We start from the raw sequence: 21,376 nt of genomic DNA on the forward strand, positions 1-21,376 counted from the left end.
GAAAGGGTAGGAGAAAGCCTGCCGTTCCGAAAATGAACCTTATCTGATAAAATTCGCCTCGTCTGGGAATCGAACGCGCGAACTAGGACTTACAAGCTAGGTGCACTGCTTTTCAAGCTAACCAGGTTTACTCATCTGATAAGATCTCTAATTCATTGTTTCAGATTGTCAACTGCCTGTGCGAGTTTGTCGAGGGTAACCGTGCCGAGATCCGGTAGTACCTACATAATACATAGGTCCATACTCGCAGAATAATTAATACAGGTAGGTAATAGGTACTGGAGGTGCCTATCTCCTAGATACACTCAAGTCCAAAAAATGGGGGACAACTAGCAGTACCTTTAATTTACTCTGGCAGTCTTTTCTAAACTTTTTCAGACTAAAGACTTTTTGTAGGTACTAACGAAAAGCTCATATGCTGCCGGCTTCAAGCGAAATTATAAAATAAACTATCTACAAAATATTCCAACTAAGGGGCGGGATTAATGCCTGGGGCATTCTCTTCCATCCAACCCCAATTTCCATTTCCATTTCAATCAGCCCTAGCTAGTTCCGGGCCTGAAATGCTGAGTGTTCTAAACCAGGGTTGTCCAACCTTAGGGTACCCGAGGGCCGCAAGAGACCAAGGTAGAGAGTTGGCGGGCCGCAAAAACTCAACTCACGGGGGAGGGGATGGCCTGGTGTAATGTAATTATAATATAATTTTATTTTATTATGAAAACTTACCACATGATGACATTAGTGCGGCAAGAGACCAAGGTAGAGAGTTGGTGGGCCGCAAAAACTCAACTCACGGGGGGGGGATGGCCTGGTGTAATGTAATTATAATTTTATTTTATTATGAAAACTTACGTGAATATCGACATTCACGTCTTCGGTACACAAATGTTCTAACTATGAAATTTGTAAGGTAAACTGGGATAATTTTTATAAATTTGAAAATTTTCATGCATTAATTATTTTACTCATGCTTCTCCGCAAGAGCAGGTGTATGCAAAACGTACAAAAATAATTGGTCAACACTAAATTGCAAAATAATAATACAAATAAATAAAATTATTATTTGGTCAATACCTTTGAAGTTAATATGATACTGTAGACCAGAGGATTTGTCTTCTTTTGAGTTGCTGTTTTGTGTGTGTTTATTTCAGTTTATTTTTGGTTTAATTTATTTATGGTTTCATTTGCATATAATTTTTTTAGCACACTCCACACTTTGTCTTTTAAGTTTTAGCACTTCGTTTTGATATTTTCATTTGGTTTTGAGGTGATTTTGTATAACAAGTTGAGTTGCTGTTTGTGTGTGTTTATTTTTGGTTTCATTTGCATATAATGTTTTAGCACACTCCACACTTTGTCTTTTAAGTTTTAGCACTTCGTTTTGATATTTTCATTTGGTTTTGAGGTGATTTTGTATAACAAGAGTTTGAAGCGACCCGACGTGACACTCGATTTAAATAGAAATATTCTCCTCATAGTACTTTTTTGGGTGGAGAGCCCTTACTCGTAATTTTACTCTCGTCAAAATCCACCGAGTTACAAATACTAGATGTACCTACCTTTCAAAACTTTTGTTATGTGGTACCTACACCTACATACCTACTGTGCAATTTCAGTATCTCGTGTACCTACTCGTATGTAATAAACTTTGCTGAAGTCAATTGTCTTCTTCTTCCCCGTTTCTAGATTTAGATGGACTCGGTATTATTTGTGAAGGAAGTCAACTCCTCTCCGAATGTCAAAACGTGGTACATACCTGCTGTGCAATTTCAGTATCTCGTGTACCTACTGGTATCTAATAAATCCACTTTGGTAAGGTCAATTGTCTTCTTCTTCCCCGTTTCTAGATTTAGATGGACTCGGTATTATTTGTGAAGGAAGTCAACTCCTCTCCGAATGTCAAAAGTTGGAGCGAGCAGCATTTCGCCAGGAAACGAGTCCTGAAATTGAAGCAGGTATGCTGAAGATCTCTTTAGTCAGGCTAGTTAACTTGGAAGATAGCTCGCCTGCTTTGTAAGCGCTAGGTCGCGTGTTCGATTCCCGCTCGGGCGAACTTTATAATGAACAGATAAGGTTCTTACAATGACTGGTTTCTCCTATCCTGTCCTACTTTTCTCTTCGATTTTTAGACGATAACACCTCCGTCTTTACAGTTCCCTCTAGACGATAACACCTCCGTCTTTACAGTTCCCTCTAGCAAACCTCTTTTATTATTTTCTCTTCTTTAAACATATTCTATTCCGCAGTCACCCCTATTCAATGTCTTTGCAACTACCTACACTACTGGTATTCGGCCACCTCTGTGGTGGCCGAGTCATTAAGAGTACTGACTCTCTAAACTGGAGGTGCTGGGCTCAAATCGCAGCCGGTCAGAAATTTCCTGACTAAACTTTTTGATTCCAGAATAGACTTTAATTATTTTGTATTTCTATTCTTTCGTCATATTCTATTCCTCAGGTATCAAACTGTCCCGTCGTATTCTGACGTGCTGCTGGGATAGTCTTCTGTCTGTGTTAGCCACGCCCCTGCATGCCTCACCCTCTCATCCCCCCTCTTCCCTCCTCCTAAGATCTAGCCTGGCCGCCAGAGAGGTGCAGAGAAAAGAGGCCGTACTCCTTTGCCTGGAGGCTCTGCAGAAAACCGCGTCCCTAACTTGTACTCTGGGTAAGTAGAAATATACTGTTGTTGCTGTTGTTGTAGCGGCTTTAGCTTTCGCCGAATGGTGGTGGCAGGGTGAAGAAAAGATATCTTTTTTTGTACTCTCGAGGTTCTATGTCTTTCGTCAATGAGGACTTCACTTATTTGATTGAGCCATCCAATAAGGGTTAAAACCCCCATCACTGATAATTATGACATTAAACCTCTATCAGAAAACCAACTTTCCTATCATGTTCAATTGTTCTATCCTGTCCATGTCTCATCCAGGTCTCCAGAACAAGTGTGGAGGTATAGTTCACCTCCTAGCTACCGCCGCATGTCCACAACAATCTCGTTACCACCTCCAGCTCCTATCTCCAAGTGTCAAGTTACATGCAGCTCATGCACTGAGTATGGAAGTGATACTAAGTCGTGGCCTGGACCTGGCGAGTCACTCATATGATTGCTGGGTACATGTTATCAAGTAAGTTTGCTTGGATCAGTCCCATTCATATTAATTTAATATTTTTTTATACCGAAGTTTTATTCTAACCTTGTTCCTCTTGTCTGAAAAACTTGTTTTCTGTCATCTTTGCACGCTGCCCTTACCACCAACAGGAGCAATTTGTAGAGGAAGTTCTAGGCAGTGGTGTCCTGGTCTACCTATCCAGCTCTTGGCTACGAGAGCTGTACCAACTTGTACTGGCCTCATCACCCCTGCATTTGGCCGGCTATAGGCCACATGTGTCCAACCATTTGGCCCTCATTAATCTACTAATGTAAAAGCTAGCGGCATCGGCAATAACACGTTAAATACATCAGTTCCCAATGGATCACGGAGTAAAGGGACTTTTCAGTCTCATTCTGGCAGGATAAACAAGGTATATTCTATTCTATTACGAATAGTGTTGTGCGTTGTTAGTATCCGAATGGACCATCTGGGGATTCACGTGCTGCTGACTTTTTCCGGGCCCAGTTAGGAGGCTTATAGCTTGCTGCCGAATTGAGGCCCGTCACTAAAAACATTAGCAGCTAGGTATAATAAGCACGTTAATACATTAGTTCCCAATGGATCACTATTGCGAATAGTGTTGTGCGTTGTTAGTATCCGGATTGACCATCAGGGGATTCACGTGCAGCTGACTTTTTCCGGGCCCAGTTAGGAGGCTTATAGCTTGCTGCCGAATTGAGGCCCGTCACTAAAAACATTAGCAGCTAGGTATAATGTGACGTTAAACCTCTTGAAAACTCGTAGAACCCTATGAACTTCACGGGTCAAGGGTATCTAAAGCGAGAGGTTGGAAAATGTAGTCCTGATTTACCAAATTCGGATGTTTCCTTTTTACTTCGCGGTTTGCTATAATCATTATAGGAGTCTATAACCGACCTCAGTGGTGAAACAGGTAACGCGTTGGACTTTGGATCTGGAGGTTGGTGGTCCGAGTCCTTTTATTATTGTAGGTAATAATAATTGGGGAACGATATATATTTGTGACAAGCATGCTTAAGTATGCTTAACACATTTATAAATTCATTTCTCTACAAGTCTATTCTTCCGAATTCCAGGTGCTGTGTATACGTGTGTGAGATGGAACACACGGTGTTTATGAAGCATAAGACCAGACTCAGTAATAACACGTTAAATACATCAGTTCCCAATGGATCACTATTGCGAATAGTGTTGTGCGTTGTTAGTATCCGGATGGACCATCTGGGGATTCACGTGCTGCTGACTTTTTCCGGGGCCAGTTAGGAGGCTTATAGCTTGCTGCCGAATTGAGGCCCGTCACTAAAAACATTAGCAGCTAGGTATAATGTGACTTTAAACCTCTTGAAAACTCGTAGAACCCTATGAACTTCACGGGTCAAGGGTATCTAAAGCGAGAGGTTGGAAAATGTAGTCCTGATTTACCAAATTCGGATGTTTCCTTTTTACTTCGCGGTTTGCTATAACCATTATAAGAGTCTATAACCGACCTCAGTGGTGAAACGGGTAACGCGTTGGACTTTGGATCTGGAGGTTGGTGGTCCGAGTCCTTTTATTACTGTAGGTAATAATTGGGGAACGATATATATTTGTGACAAGCATGCTTAAGTATGCTTAACACATTTATAAATTCATTTCTCTACAAGTCTATTCTTCCGAATTCCAGGTGCTGTGTATACGTGTGTGAGATGGAACACACGGTGTTTATGAAGCATAAGACCAGACTCAGTAAAGATCCGTCAGTAAGCGCCACTATCAGCGTATGTTCTGCATTATCCCAGGATAATGATGAGGAATGGTAAGTTTTGGATTGGTAAAACTCGGCTTCTGCTAAGTTAAAGCCCACATCCTTTTGGTGGATTAAATTGATTGTTTTAAGTGTCTAAACGTATCAGGATGATTAATTTTACGTAAGGTATAATGAGGAATTATTATGCAATGTCAAAAGATAGATAGGTAGATAGATATCTCGAGAACAAACATCTGTGTCGTACAGACATAGTTATCTGCTTAAATATCTAACTCAGACATTAGACTGTTTCCGATCAAAGAAGACAGTTTTTGTGTCCATATCAAACGAAAGCTAGAGGAATTTAACAGATATTTTGAGTTGATTGTGGCTTTGTGGCAAACTTAAGGTAGAAATACACTACCCTCAAGTCACGTGATCTCATGGGGAGTCAGAAAGTTGTAGTTCAAAAGTTTCAATATAATATTCTAGGTAATTTCGTTCAGGACAGCTACACTACTATCGCACGTTACGTGAACTCACGTGTGCTTCTACCTTTAGAGAATATATACCTACGAGTAAGTAAACTCAAATTGTGACCCCTTGGGCCTTAGGTCCTTAAGACATCAAAATATGTTTAATTAAAGATGTATTTAATAAAAGAAATATGTACCTATTATTATTTATTATATGTATTTTGCGCCATCTCTGGTTACAAACAGTATAGTTAGATTAGTTAGTTAGTTAGTTAGTTAGATGATCATTATGATCTGCATTGCGTGGGTATTTCATAATCTCTTGGTTCTTGCAAAACCATCCTGAACTGTCTGACCCTTCAGACCTGTCTGATCCTTCAGACTGAATCAGACTCACAATAGTAGTGGTTCCACAATAGGGAATCCAATCCGATCATTATGATCTGCATTGCGTGGGTATCTCATAATCTCTTGGTTCTTGCAAAACCATCCTGAACTGTCTGACCCTTCAGACCTGTCTGATCCTTCAGACCTGTCTGATCCTTCAGACTGAATCAGACTCACAATAGTAGTGGTTCCACAATAGGGAATCCAATCCCGGGATTGGATTTTAGTTAGATGATCATTATGATCTGCATTGCGTGGGTATCTCATAATCTCTTGGTTCTTGCAAACCATCATGAACTGTCTGACCCTTCAGACCTGTCTGATCCTTCAGACTGAATCAGACTCACAATAGTAGTGGTTCCACAATAGGGAATCCAATCCCGAAATTGGATTTAAATTTCGGGATCCCGGGATTAGAAGTAGAATTTCCAGTTTTATACATGTTTGAACCCCTTTATAGGAAGGAAGAGAGCAAAATTTTAATCATAGCCTGAAGGGCCCCTAACTGGAAGAAGATTGAAGACCGAAATGTAAAGCTGTCAGAAATTTGGGCTCTAAGCCAGGAAGTAGGTAATTACTTGAAGTTTTTTATTATTATTTGAAGTTATAAAAGTAATTATTATTTTTTTTAAACAAACTAGGTAGTTATAATTTTTAAATTATTATAGGTAAATTATCATTTTACTTTTTATAGGTAAATAACATACATAAGTATAGGTACTACTTTTTTTAAAGAAAAATTAAAATGGCTTCAAGTTTTTTCGAATCGTACATACGTAGGTACAAGTATACGTACCATCCCAAGTACCTAAAAAGGTACCTATCTCCCCATCCCAAAAGGGTGGGACAGAGGTGGTACCCAAGTACCAAATATCGAGAGACAGAGTAAGTACCTTAGGAACCAAATACCGAACTTCATGAATTGTCAAGAAATTAATGTTCCATTGTTCCACAGAGAGTTGGGGCAAACGTACATACATAACTTTGATTTACCTTTTTAAAGCTCACTACAGACAGAGAGAGAGAGAGAGAGAGAGAGAGAGAGAGAGAGAGAGAGCTCTGTTAGATGTATACCTATTTGTGGTGAAGGAAAGAGATCTCCACGATTTGTAAAAGCCGTCACTGGTCGCTAGTATTCAAGATAACTAATCTAGTCTAGCGGTAACATCTTCGCGAGTGTGTGCTAAATTCCTAACACAGAGGCGAAAAATCTTCAACCCCGCTGGGAATTGAAACATCCGAGGTCCAAATAACTAGTAAGACCTCATATCAAATTTTTAGGGTTTTTATTCATCAATCGTGACGATTTTTTCCTACTTTTCTTCTTATTAGGGTCCAATTTTTTTGTCTTGACCCCCGCTGGGAATTGAAACATCCGAGGTCCTAGCAAGACCTCATATCAATTTTTTAGGGTTTTTATTCATCAATCGTGACGATTTTTTCCTACTTTTCTTCTTATTAGGGTCCAATTTTGTCTTTCAGGCTGCATCTTCCCGCCACTCCGAAACAAGTGGACTCTTCTCTCCTCACCTCTAGTATTGTAAAATTCCATCCTGAATGTGAACTACTCAGCCAATACGAGCACAACTATCCCGACCTGGACCTTCAGACTAGTGTTCAAGGTCACAAGACTGACCTTCAGACTAGCGGCCAAGGTCACAAGACTGACCTTCAGACTACGTGGTACATACCTGCTGTGCAATTTCAGTATCTCGTGTACCTACTGGTATCTAATAAATCCACTTTGGTAAGGTCAATTGTCTTCTTCTTCCCCGTTTCTAGATTTAGATGGACTCGGTATTATTTGTGAAGGAAGTCAACTCCTCTCCGAATGTCAAAAGTTGGAGCGAGCAGCATTTCGCCAGGAAACGAGCCCTGAAATTGAAGCAGGTATGTTGAAGATCTCTTTAGTCAGGCTAGTTAACTTGGAAGGCGAGCTATCGCCTGCTTTGTAAGCGCTAGGTCGCGAGTTCGATTCCCGCTCGGGCGAACTTTATCATGAACAGATAAGGTTCTTACAATGACTGGTTTCTCCTATCCTGTCCTAATTTTCTCTTCCATTTCTAGACGATAACACCTCCGTCTTTACAGTTCCCTCTAGACGATAACACCTCCCGTCTTTACAGTTCCCTCTAGACGATAACACCTCCCGTCTTTACAGTTCCCTCTAGCTAGACGATAACACCTCCGTCTTTACAGTTCCCTCTAGACGATAACACCTCCGTCTTTACAGTTCCCTCTAGACGATAACACCTCCGTCTTTACAGTTTCCTCTAGCAAACCTCTTTTATTATTTTCTCTTCTTTAAACATATTCTATTCCGCAGTCACCCCTATTCAATGTCTTTGCAACTACCAAAATTCTGTTACTTTACAGTTTTTAAGAGGTTTGATAAAGGCAAATGTAATAAGTTAATAACGAAGGTCTTTTCTATAGTTTCCCTCTGTAAATAACTTTGAATAAAAAGGTCTATTCGTTCTGAAACCGAAGGGGGAAGGACGACAGGATAGAAGAAATTCAGCCGTTCAAGAACGCACCTTACCTATCTGTTTGGGATAAAGTTCGTCTCTTTCGGGATGCGAACCCGCCACTTTTTTAGTCCGTCCTTCCTTTATTATTACAATAGTAATAAAAAGGTACAAGGGACGGACTATTGTATTCGCTTCGGTGTCGTCTGTCTCATAAGCCCTAAAGAGCGGGGTTACCCGTCCTTTTTAAGGAAAAATAGGGGTGTATCAATCAATAATCCAGTCAGTGCCGCAGTAACGTTGCGCGCAGTTGGTATTGTAAAATCCCCGTCACTAAAGAACTTTTTTTTATTTATTGGGAGGTTTAATAAAGGGAACTGTATTGTAACTTCCCGAAATCGAAGAGAGAAAGGGTAGGAGAAAGCCTGCCGTTCCGAAAATGAACCTTATCTGATAAAATTCGCCTCGTCTGGGAATCGAACGCGGGAACTAGGACTTACAAGCTAGGTGCACTACTTTTCAAGCTAACCAGGCCTACTCATCTGATGAGATCTCTAATTCATTGTTTCAGATTGTCAACTGCCTGTGCGAGTTTGTCGAGGGTAACCGTGCCGAGATCCGGTCAGGCTGGCGTCCCCTATTTTCCGCTCTTCGCGTGGTGCCCCCAATCCATCTGGTATCCATGTTGGACATGTTCCACACATTCCTAGACACGGAGAATGTGCAAGTGTTTGCCCATGCTGCTCTGGACTGTGTCCTGTGTCTACTCAAACATGTCAGGAAAATAGGTGAGGAATATGATACCCTAAATTGGGAACGTGGGCTCACATCCCCACTTCTGTTACTTTACAATTTTTAAGAGGTTTGATAAAGGCAAATGTAATAAGTTAGAATTCCTACTTATTACTCATTTACCTTGAATTTCCTCCCAGGTGAATCAGAAGATGATGAAATAGAAGGAGAGAGCAAAGAGGAGAAGAAATGTGAGGAAGGAGAAGATGGAGAGGAAGAAGGACAGAAGAGGAATAGCAAGCTGGATCTGTGTGTGGCCTCACTCAAGTATATTGTAGATTGCCATGTCATGTTAACCTCCATGTATGACATGCCAGCATGTCCTACGTTCCGGTCTGTACAAAAGTAAGTATACTCATTTCACTAGGGTCTTTCCCAGATAAAACAACTTAGGGGGCTTTCAGTGTGAATCTTATGTAAAATCATTAAACCGGCCATTCACTATAAGGTAAACACGTAGACAGGTTCTGTTAGATATATACCTATTTGTGGTGAAGAAAAGAGATCTCCACGATTTGTAAAAGCCGTCACTGGTCGCTAGTATTCAATGTAACTAATCTAGTCTAGCGGTAACATCTTCATAAGTGCCGAGCATTCACTATAAGGTAAACACGTAGACAGATTCTGTTAGATATATACCTATTTGTGGTGAAGGAAAGAGATCTCCACGATTTGTAAAAGCCGTCACTGGTCGCTAGTATTCAATGTAACTAATCTAGTCTAGCGGTAACATCTTCATAAGTGTGTGCTAAATTCCTAACACAGAGGCGAAAAATCTTCAACCCCGCTGGGAATTGAAACATCCAAGGTCCAAATAACTAGCAAGATCTCATATCAAATTTTTAGGGTTTTTATTCATCAATCGTGACGATTTTTTCCTACTTTTCTTCTTATTAGGGTCCAATTTTTTTGTCTTACAAATATTGAGCGGAGACGTGGCCCATTATCTGCAGCAACTGAAGCATATCTTCACCAATCTCTGTGACACCTACATCGAGATTCTCACCATAAGCCCTAGAGAGCGGGGTTATCCGTCCTAGGTTTAATAAAGGGAACTGTATTGTAACTTCCAAGGTCTTAACTTCCCGAAATCGAAGAGAGAAAGGGTAGGAGAAAGTCTGTCGTTCCGAAAATGAACCTTATCTGATAAAATTCGCCTCGTCTGGGAATCGAACGCGCGAACTAGGACTTACAAGCTAGGTGCAGTACTTTTCAAGCTAACCAGGCCTACTCATCTGATAAGATCTCTAATTCATTGTTTCAGATTGTCAACTGCCTGTGCGAGTTTGTCGAGGGTAACCGTGCCGAGATCCGGTCAGGCTGGCGTCCCCTATTTTCCGCTCTTCGCGTGGTGCCCCCAATCCATCTGGTATCCATGTTGGACATGTTCCACACATTCCTAGACACGGAGAATGTACAAGTGTTTGCCCATGCTGCTCTGGACTGTGTCCTGTGTCTACTCAAACATGTCAGGAAAATAGGTGAGGAATATGATACCCTAAATTGGGAACGTGGGCTCACATCCCAATTCTGTTACTTTACAGTTTTTAAGAGGTTTGATAAAGGCAAATGTAATAAGTTAAAATTCTGCGGAGAGAAACCTTAACAATGGAAAGAAAAATTCAGAGGGAAATCAAATAAAGGAAGGAAACCAAATCTCGGAGGAGATAAACCAAGAAACTCTCTCTCATTCAAAGCCAGAACCTGTTGACGGCCAAAACGACAGATCCAGTGGTGATGCTGAACCAAATGAAGAGCAAGGAGCCAATGATGTGGGACAAAACGAGGAAGAAATAAAGTCAACTGGTTCCAAATCTATGAAGTTTGAGTCAAAGCCTTTACCATCTGAGCCAAATACTTTGCCATCTGAGCCAGTTCGTACCAGGGAGTCAACAGCTGACCCTTCACATCCGAAACCATTCAAGTTGTCTGATTTTGCTGAAATTCCAAAGCCTTTACCATCTGAGCCAAATACTTTGCCATCTGAGCCAGTTCGTACCAGGGACTCAACAGCTGACCCTTCACATCCGAAACCATTCAAGTTGTCTGATTTTGCTGAAATTGATGATGAGGTGAGTCAACCAGGTTAACAGGAATTAAATTTCGTTTACAAAACCCTCCCTCGGTGGCATAGTGATCAAGACGCTAGCCTGGTAAACAGGAGGGCGTGGGTTCAACAATTTTCTTTTACTTTTATTATTATTTTAGTTATTTTTTCACTTATTTCGAACAAATTTCTCTGATCTTGATATCCGTAGAGATATTTTTTCTGAGTTCTACAGTTTCATTTAATAACTACTCATTTCTTCATTTCAGAGAGAGCGTAGTGACGTTACAGAAGAGTTGCTAGAAGAATACAAGAGAAAGAAAAGTCTATTTGTTTCAACATCTCTGCACAATCATCCCCATACAGAACCTACCAGTATTAATTTACCTGAAGAGATAGAGGAGCAAAGGAGAAACAGTATTGTTAAGGTAATCATTTTATTCATTTATTTATTTTTTCACTTATTTTGAACAAATTTCTCTGATCTTGATATCCGTAGAGATGTTTTTTCTGAGTTTTACAGTTTCATTTAATAACTACTCATTTCTTCGTTTCAGAGAGAGCGTAGTGACGTTACAGAAGAGTTGCTAGAAGAATACAAGAGAAAGAAAAGTCTATTTGTTTCAACATCTCTGCATAATCCTCCCCATACAGAACCTACCAGTATTAATTTACCTGAAGAGATAGAGGAGCAAAGGAGAAACAGTATTGTTAAGGTAAACATTTTATTAATGGCCAAGACCAGAGTTCAAACTCTTCGAGCAATCTGATTGGTTGATTATAAACTTTTCAACCAATCACAGATGGTTTGATCAAAGAGTGAAACTTGAAGCCCGTTAAATTTGGTTAAAACTCTGATTGTGGCCTTGCTATTAATTATTTAAAAACATATGACTGTGTTAAATTTCTCTTGTGTGTGTATCAGGAAAACTGCTTAGTGTGTAGTTGTATATCATGCTTTAGGTATTTCAAGACTTTTCATTTGTTCACTGGAATTTCAACCTCGAGGCTGATTGAACTCATTTTACTATCCCATTCCAGGACAGCGAGGGTATTTCAAGACTTTTCATTTGTTCACTGGAATTTCAACCTCGAGGCTGATTGAACTCATTTTACTATCCCATTCCAGGACAGCGAGTCTCACCTAGCAGTGTGGGCGGAGATGTTGGTGAGCGTATTCCAAGTACTATCCCATCTGGATAACGCCCAGTGGAAATTATTCCTGCCTGTGGTATTCCCAGGGGTTCGCAAACTAACTGCACACGCCACACATCACGTACTCAAACAATCCCTGGCCGATTTCTTTCAACGAATCGCTGAGATGTACGGATTTAGTCCTTAAAGTTACGAAATGAAGCAGTCGGTGGCTGATTTCTTGATTTTCTATGAAATAGTAATTTTTGAATGGAAAAATAATATAGAAACTTTTTGACCAAAAAGTGTCTTACAAGAGTTACAAGTTTACTTAAATAAGTTTAATTTTATTCGGACAAGAAAAACTTGAAAATACCTACAAAGGTGTATTGCAAATCAAAATTTTGTTTAAAAAAAAAAAAAATAGGGGTAACAACTACCTACCTTAAAAATAGTCTTAATAAAGTCTAGTTAAAACATTCCTTCTAAGCTGCACTAAAAACGTACTTTTATTTGTGCTATAATAAAGGCATGTCACAACTTTGGTATCACAGAATATTACAAGCAAGCAACGTACTAATCTTGTTTCTTCAAGTTTTTTTTTTTTTTTTTTTTTTTTTTTAATTTCTTCCACAGGTTACATTAGAAAAATTGGCAGTAATCAATAATATTTTCTACCGTTGACGTAGTTTTATAAATACAAGTTTCAATCACAAAACAAACAGTGCAAAATATGATACCTAGTATGTAACAAAAATAAGATATCTACATGTCTATTTTAAAAGACAAGCAGCTAATACAAGAGAAAATTACACTCGAGCTAAATAAAATATGGCAAAATTAAATCTTAGAAATGTAATGTTGGACTTTATGCCCTTCCTCATGAGGCTAATACTAATTCAGGTTTAAAATCTCAACACCGTGAAAATGAAACTCTGCTTTTTGTTACCTCATACAAACCCCTATAGCTAGGTATGGTACTTCTGAAGAACCAAATTTAGAGAGGAACCTAGGTGTAAGTCCATAAGAAATCAGATGGGTTCAATATAAGTTTCTACTTCTTATATTTAATATTCCAGAATGGAATGGTGTTGTAGGTACATTTCAAGGCACAAGTCAACACAAAAATACAATCAGTTTGTCAGAAAATTTGTGGTAAAATACTTACCTGTCTATAAAAGAAAGTCAATGTAACAATTTTCCACATTGGAAAAAGTGGTTGGGTTATAGAGCTCTCAAAGGAGAACCTAGCCACTTGGAAAGTTTGCTTTTTAAGTACAATGGTGGTAGAGCTCTCAAAGAAGAACCAAGCCACTTGGAAAGTTTGCTTTTTAAGTACAACACCATAAATACCTTTGGAAAATCTGTCACTGCTTCATCTTGAACCGGAATGAGTCATATGTCTTGCTTGGTATACAAGTATCCCGCTCTCCAAGAATGATTCCATCATGTCCTGAGAATGCTTCAAGTATGTCCCGTCCCGTACATCTTGGAAATTCTGTACTCGTTGTAGATAATATACACAATGACTAGGGTACCTTTGGAAAATCTGTCACTGCTTCATCTTGGACCGGAATGAGTCATATGTCTTGCTTGGTATACAAGTATCCCGCTCTCCGAGAATGATTCTATCATGTCCTGAGAATGCTTCAAGTATGTCCCGTCCCGTACATCTTGGAAATTCTGTACTCGTTGTAGATAATATACACAATGACTAGAGTGAACAAATAACATACGAGCTTCAAATATCCCTGCTCTGCTACCGCGCTAGGTATCTGTACATAGACAACACGCGGGGTACTCGAGTAGAACAGTGTCTGGGATAATGATGTCTCAGATGTAGACGGGGACTGCACACTCTCTGGTGGGGAGAAACTCAACCGTGCTGGCTTGAGTAGACTAGATGATGTCTGGGCAGGAGACCCACCTGAGCTTGTGCGGTATCGAGGAGAGTTGCTGGGTGGGGACTGACCCCAAGAACCCGCCTGTGAGTCTTTCACCCCCTGGTAACTTGTCTCATGCGACTCACCTCTGCTCCCCGACGAATTCAGTTTCACCTTGGAGAAATCAAACCCACCAAATGTATCACTCTCACTCGTTTTAAAGTTTCTCTGCATCTTTTTGCTCGATTTGCCTAGATTGAGGGAGAAGATTTTGTGTGCTAAGAAGGTTTCCGTGATCTTGGCATCGATGTGGTTGGGATGGGCAGACTTGTGAATGGATGGTCGAGGTTCCAGATAGGTGGTCACTGAGTCATGATGGTTGACCTTGTGTAATCCGTGCGGTATCGAGGAGAGTTGCTGGGCGGGGACTGACCCCAAGAACCCACCTGTGAGTCCTTCACCCCCTGGTAACTTGTCTCACGTGACTCACCTCTGCTCCCCGACGAATTCAGTTTCACCTTGGAGAAATCAAACCCGCCAAACGTATCACTCTCACTCGTTTTAAAGTTTCTCTGCATCTTTTTGCTCGATTTGCCCAGATTGAGGGAGAAGATTTTGTGTGCTAAGAAGGTTTCCGTGACCTTGGCATCAATATGGTTGGGATGGGCGGACTTGTGAATGGATGGTCGAGGTTCCAGATAGGTGGTCACTGAGTCATGATGGTTGACCTTGTGTAATCTGAGGAATAGACAAAACAATATTTTAACTATGTAGGTACTACTAATTTAAATTACCTTTGAATAAGATGTAAAATATTTGTGTAAATAAAATAAACTGAGATGAGAAATATTTCCTAATAAGTTAGTCTTACTCAGGATCTGTTATACGGGTTATACCTATGTACCTACTCTTAGGAGATGTTTTACTAGGAAAACATTATAATAAGCACCTACTGAATTCTCATGAATTTTGAATAAGATATGAAATATTTGTGTAAATAAAATAAACTGAGATGAGAAACATTTCCTAATAAGTTAGTCTTACTCAGGATCTGTTATACCTATGTACCTACTCTTAGGAGATGTTTTACTAGGAAAACATTATAATAAGCACCTACTGAATTCTCATGAACTAATGAAAGAGATTAAGCAACTCTAAGACTAAAATTTGGCAATTCTGGTTGCAGGTTAAGATTATAAGAGAAGAGAAAAAACAACGAAACTATTATCAGGCATACCTTTTCATGGGCTGTGTTTGAAAATGGTCAACTATCTGTTTGAAAATCATGAATGTATCCAAAGCCAGCTGCAAAAGAAAAAATCAGAATTAATTGTGGCTACTCCAAATTTTACCTTGCTTTTCTGACACCTACATTTACAAGTTAAAGTTAAGACAGTTTTAAGAGCTAAGATTCCATCACACATCATGGTTATTACTTTTTTTTAATAGGACTCAGTGTACCCCAAAATAGGCAGCAGCTTACCTTGACCATGTTCAAACTTACTTTAACTTGAAAACAGTACACATTCAGCTGTGAGAGGGCGGTAGCCAATTTCCAAATGAAATCCCAGAAGAAATGAATCTCTCGGTGGGAGCAGCATACACAAACAAAGTTGTTGATTAGAAGATTGACAAGCAAATGGTACGGGAACACCAGCTCCACAAGTTTATAGTGTTCAACTGCATTGGTCAGTGTCAGAAGGAAGATAGATGTCAATGTCTTCAACCACATGGTCTGTGTCAGCCTTGCTCCAGATAACTTTGGCTCACATCTCATAGTTGGTCTGTTATCCTACAATTTGAGTCTGAAATGCCATAATGAAGTACATGTTGGGTTGTTGGGTATTGTAAAGAATACAACAGGTAGGTGGGTAGGTAAGAGAAAATATTATGAAATTATTTTCTTTTTTAGTCCGTCCTCCCTTTATTATTACAATAGTAATAAAAAGGTATAAGGGACGGACTATTGTATTCGCTTCGGTGTCTGTCATTTTCAAAACCCAACTCACTTGTGAATGGAGCGGGGAATTTTTCTATTTCCCACGGGAAAATGAAGGGATATTTCGTTTTTCCCCCCGTCCGGCCTAATGCCTAATGAATAAAGGTTTACCTTTAATACCTATACCTACTCTATAGAGTCTATAGTTACTCAAGTAATGGCATATTTGACAAGGTCTAATATATGACCTATGATGCTATGTTGCACATATCTGTCTCCTATCTTGTGCCTGCAACTCACATGACCATTTGGCAGACCTAGGTCTGAGGCTTTTCCTACACTAAATTCTGACTATCTTAAAGATTATAAAACATTTGATAAACACATCTTTATAGGTTAACCAATGAGTATTAACGTTAAGAACAGACAGCACAAGCACAAAGTCAGATGGCATGAGTGGCTGGTTTTATATGGGTACAACCGTACAACAGTCAAACCAATCATATACAAGACAGGTATTCTATGTTCAAAGTTGATTTAAGTAGGTACCAGGTACCTATGAGGGTATTGATGAAATTGCAGCCCATTCCAAGTAGGACTTCTTGCAAAAAGTTTTACGCATTTGACCCTTTTTTGTGCTTGTGATGGAATTACTTACCTCAATGAATACTCCTCAGTCCAAACTACAATATCTGATGAGACGATGAGAAGATCTTCATGGATGCAGCAGATGGGGGCTGAACAACTAGGAGGAGTTGACACAATATAGAGTTCTTTGAAGGGAGGCAGTCTGGTTGGCATGGGATTTATATATCCCTAATATGCCATCGGAGAGTGTGTGTGTGTATGTGTGAATTAATATGTTATTTTGATTTATTGGTTTAGATGAAACTGGGGTGTGATGGTCTCCTATCAGGTTTATATGGCTGATCCTGAACTACTTACATACTTGTATGTGCAATCAACCATTGTGAGGACTTGGGCTTGTTATTTTAAAGCCATGTAAACCCTCTTCAAATGCCTAAGGAGTTCACTGGTCTGCTCACTGTTTAAAATACCTCAGTTGGTGGTTTACCCAATTGTTCATCTGTGCTTGCACAAAATGTATTTTCACATGGGACTCTAGATCCAGGAGTAGGTATAGGTTCCAAACACTCATTTATAAATTATGTACCTACCTGTTATTTCATTGATCCCATTTCCATTTACCAATGCTTTTTTCAAAGCTTCACAATGTTCTGTATGTTAGTTGGTTGAGGGCTGGGGGGTAAGCCTTTATTTGATCTTGATTTGAATAAGGAGGTTTGATCTATGAGAATATGATTAACTGAAGATCAAGATTATTACCTAATTTGTTTCTTGAACCCTTGAACGTTCTCTTTGTGCAAAAGCTCAAAAAAAGCTGAACTAAAAATACTAAAATGGAACAGTTGCAGTTGGGTAAAAATTATGAATAAAAGGTCGATTCCTACGTAAAAAGTTGTGAAAAATCCAAATCTGAAGTCAAAACTCCGAAAAAGTAATTTTAAAAGGTCGAAAATTCAATTTTTAATTGCCGTTCTAATTAAAAAGTTCAAAGAGTTGTGACGTCAGACTTAACGTCAAAATGCGCAGAAACGCTTGCGCACAAACAAACGAAGCGGGAGTCATGAATTATGACGTCATCGCCTACGGGAGCATATGCCGTGACGTCAAACTTTACGATTTACCGGTATTATTTAAATCAATTTATCTCGGTATCTAGAAGTCTTAGAAGAAAAAGAAAAATTCCGCCTTCCTTATGATGGCTGAATATTCATTTCCGTATCACAGACATCATTAACATCAGCAGTGGGCTATACAGGCTGCCCCAGAAAAACATGGACAACGGATTAGGGTACGTAGATATCATTTCCAACAAGGTTCTCTGGATCATTTTCCCAACTTCGGCTTCGTTTCCAAGAAAAGACCCAAAAACCACACACACAAAAAAAAAGACTTTGCTACAAAACTGACAAAATGTCTGAATATTTTTTTGAAATTTTCCCAGAAGCAAAGCTGTTGGAAAATGATCCAGAGTACCTTGTTGGAAAGGATATTACCTACCCTGAGCTGTTGTCAGTGTTTTTCTGGGGCACTTTGTAAATATTTTGAGGTATTTCAACAATTTAATTTAACTGTCTGCAGCATGTTATGATGGGCGCCAGTAAACTTATCCACAGATACACCCTCAACAGTTTTTTTTTTTTTAATGCCAGGACTGTGTACCCTGAAATTGCGAAAGCTAAATAAAGTACAAACAAGGAAGTTAACATTGAAAAGTTTTGAATCTAGGCAAGAGAATAAATTTATTTCAGGACATAATTTTAATAGAGCAATGTTTTTTTTCTCCATTCAGCTGTCCAATATTGTGTAATCATTTTCATTGAACATCACAACTTGTACAGTTACATTATCATCATTTACTTTCAACTCTTCCAAAGGTAATGCTATACTAGGGCCCATACAATTCATCATTTTTACCTCAGTTAGGTACTTATCTTCTGAACAAGACCCTTGTTCCTCTGTGCACATTTCTTTATTAGACTCTTGCTCCCCTGTAGAAGATTCTTCACAAGGCCCTTGGTCCACTGTATAACATGTATATCCTACTTGGTTGTCATTACAATATGTTTCTGTAGAGACACTACTAATACGAATCAACTCATAAGTATCAACATCACTACCAAACCGTACTTCATAATTTTCTACTTCCTCAGATTCCTCCTTGACATCCCTCTCTTCTTCCAACAACTTGCGTTTCAAATATCTAATGAAATTCAAACTAATCATGTCTGTCATTTTACGAACATTTTTACTGTTGTTATCATAATGATTCAATTTTCCATGGTAAAACTGTAGAACTTCTATTGGACTCACTCCTTTCCTCAATTCTCCTGTGAAATGATTGACAATCGACCTTGGGAAGCGCTGATACTTCTTCACATACTCATAGGATAATTCATGACTATGCTTCTCAATGTAATTCACCCAGACAACACCTGTTGCAATATCTGTAGACACAGTCATTCGGGCAGGACAAAACAGGTGAGGGATTATTCCTGCTTTCTTTCTACGTTCCGTTTTCCTCTTGGGTCCTCGCTTTCCTTCACAAACAGCATTGAACTGGCATTCATAATAGTTGTACTCTGTACCTTTGTATGTTTTGGAACCACGGCTCTTGACCAAGTAGGAAAACGTATGGTTTTGTTCCTGTGCCCTCCAGTCCTCAAACATAGTGAAATTAGCAAAGTATTTATTCTTAGAGAGGTATGAATAGTCATTGTGGTAGTGGGGCAAGTGGTGTAGGAAGTGTTCGTAGCGTGTAAACTTGATAGTACAATCATCATATGTACAAGAAATTCGCTTGCTCATGTTCCCACAGATATTTTTCTTCAAATGTTTGATAAATGAAGGTCTGGTGAGATACATGGTTGAACAATCATGACATTGGAGTATGTTTTCATCTGATATCTTCTCTTTGGACTTGTGTTGTCCAAACAGATCGGCCATAGTATGTGAAATATCATCATGATTCATATCCTGATCACGTGATAGTGTTTTCAGTTTTTTCAATATTCTAGTACGATTACATTGTCTGATGTGACTGAGATATTCTTTATTATTATTTGTAAAAATTCCACCACAGTGGATACATTTTTTTCTTCGATTTGTATTACAATTGTTCATCCTCTTCTTTTTATGTTTTCCTAAATGCTTTGTGAAGGAAGTTTGTGTTTTACATGATTTGAAACAAATGTCACAAAGTCTAGGATAAGTTATATTTGAATCAACTTCTATGTTACTCTCCTCTACATTACCTTCTTCTATGTTGCTGTCTTCTTCATTGTCTTCCTCTATGTTGGTCTCCTTTACATTGTCTCCCCCACAGTACATATTTAATTCACAAGGAGGGATAATTTCTTCAATAAATTCTTCTTTCACATAACATGGTTGCATATTACTATTTGGCCCATGTAGATTTGATGTAGTATTAGAATATTTTTCTTTTTCCAATTCAGCAATACGTTTTCTTAATTTTCTTATGATTTCATCTTTACTCTCACTATCTGTTTCACTGTTTCTTTTCTTTTGCTTGGAGTGTATAAGTTGAAATCGGTTGACACAATGGTTAGAGATATTGTAAAAGTTAGGGTAAAAGAACACTCAAATAAGCATCATTCAATAGGATAAGGAAAGCCGTGTGATGTTCACACCAGATTTTTTTAAAATAGCATCATTGAATTCCTTGTTGAAAAGTACATCATACTGCGTTTAATTACCAGTGTGTCAAATAAGCATCATTCAATAGGATAAGGAAAGTTGTGTGATGTTCACACCAGATTTTTTTAAAACAGCATCATTGAATTCCTTGTTGAAAAGTACATCATACTGCGTTTAATTACCAGTGTGGGAGTGTATAATTTTCTTCTTTGTGCTCTCATTAGTTACCTCAGCCTGGTAAGGCATTTTTCTCTTTTTCATCATACACTTTTTTATCAATGCTTTACTAACATTGTTTCCATTTTCCTTACTCTGGGTCTTGTTTCTGTTTTCATCACATCTATTTAACTTTTTATGTTTAGAGTATGAGAATTTTGAATCCATTAATCTCTAAATGTGTGTAGGGCCTTAGACTTCACTTTGTGTAGGGCTCCTAAGAGGACCATAATTCAGAGTGTATAATTTTCTTCTTTGTGCTTTCATTAGTTGTCTCAGCCTGGTAAGGCATTTTTCTCTTTTTCATCATACACTTTTTTATCAATGCTTTACTGACATTGTTTCCATTTTCCTTACTCTGGGTCTTGTTTCTGTTTTCATCACATCTATTTAACTTTTTATGTTTAGAGTATGAGAATTTTGACTTATAAGTGAAATGACAATTTTCACAAAGTCTGGGATAGAGATTGATCTGCACTTTTTTACTTGGACTGTTTTTCTTTACAACTTCATTTTGAACTAAGGTTCTTTTTCCTTTTTTATTTGAATTGATAAATTTCTTAGTTGTCTTTTTTAGTTTTTTGTTTGCCATTGTGTGTGTTTTTTTTTTCTTCTTTTAGCTACCTATTCAACACAGAGTTAGGTATGCTTTTCTGGATGGTAGATGATCTGTAAAAAGAAGAGAATGTTCAGAAATTAAAATTCAACAAGTTTTTCAAGATTTATAAAGATTGGGTATGAATGTCACACAAGTTTCTACCTACTAGGTAGGCAAAACTAAAATAATAATAATAATAATAATAATAATAATAATAATAATAATAATAATAATAATAATAATAATAATAATAATAATAATATTAATATTAATAATAAAAAAAAACTCCCTTCAAATCTCATAAATTACCATTGGCCTGACGATTAAACTAACGACTTAAG

At 38.5% G+C, this 21,376-nt stretch overlaps 4 protein-coding genes across 4 annotated transcripts in view; 2 read left to right on the forward strand and 2 right to left on the reverse strand.

The window, feature by feature from the left end:
- Positions 1-164: 164 nt before the first annotated feature.
- LOC103519792 lies at positions 165-12,598 on the forward strand (the record flags this gene model as incomplete). The annotated part of the gene is made up of 15 exons (XM_026831141.1): positions 165-195; positions 1,818-1,955; positions 2,458-2,664; positions 2,926-3,121; positions 4,791-4,922; positions 7,199-7,371; positions 7,499-7,606; positions 8,093-8,139; positions 8,756-8,972; positions 9,117-9,321; positions 9,742-9,784; positions 10,241-10,457; positions 10,678-11,048; positions 11,293-11,451; positions 12,153-12,598. Coding segments are annotated over 15 exons (2,457 nt in total), but the record flags the coding sequence as incomplete, so codon positions are not given.
- An 841-nt stretch (positions 12,599-13,439) lies between these two features.
- On the reverse strand, positions 13,440-16,714 carry LOC103519794. Its single transcript, XM_026831142.1, has 5 exons — positions 16,638-16,714; positions 15,545-15,845; positions 15,278-15,345; positions 13,831-14,434; positions 13,440-13,645 (listed from the first exon to the last, which is right to left on the reverse strand). The coding sequence occupies exons 2-5, from the start codon at positions 15,815-15,817 to the stop codon at positions 13,622-13,624; spliced, it is 969 nt and encodes a 322-aa protein (XP_026686943.1). The 5' UTR covers positions 15,818-15,845; positions 16,638-16,714; the 3' UTR covers positions 13,440-13,621.
- The window catches only part of LOC103519795 (peroxisomal targeting signal 1 receptor-like), a 9,558-nt gene continuing 4,073 nt past the window's right edge, over positions 15,892-21,376 (forward strand). Inside the window, exon 1 of the mRNA XM_026831143.1 lies at positions 15,892-15,903. The gene's annotated coding sequence lies outside the window, so the exon portion shown is untranslated. The remainder of the gene's footprint in view (positions 15,904-21,376) is intronic.
- On the reverse strand, positions 18,267-21,106 carry LOC108253748. The gene is made up of 3 exons (XM_017448315.2): positions 20,840-21,106; positions 20,422-20,577; positions 18,267-20,106 (listed from the first exon to the last, which is right to left on the reverse strand). Exons 1-3 carry the CDS (start codon positions 21,027-21,029, stop codon positions 18,353-18,355), a joined length of 2,100 nt encoding a protein of 699 aa, XP_017303804.1. The 5' UTR covers positions 21,030-21,106; the 3' UTR covers positions 18,267-18,352.

The sequence above is a fragment of the Diaphorina citri genome, unplaced genomic scaffold (genome assembly GCF_000475195.1).
Source record: "Diaphorina citri unplaced genomic scaffold, Diaci psyllid genome assembly version 1.1 scaffold2944, whole genome shotgun sequence".
Classification (NCBI taxonomy): domain Eukaryota; kingdom Metazoa; phylum Arthropoda; class Insecta; order Hemiptera; family Psyllidae; genus Diaphorina; species Diaphorina citri.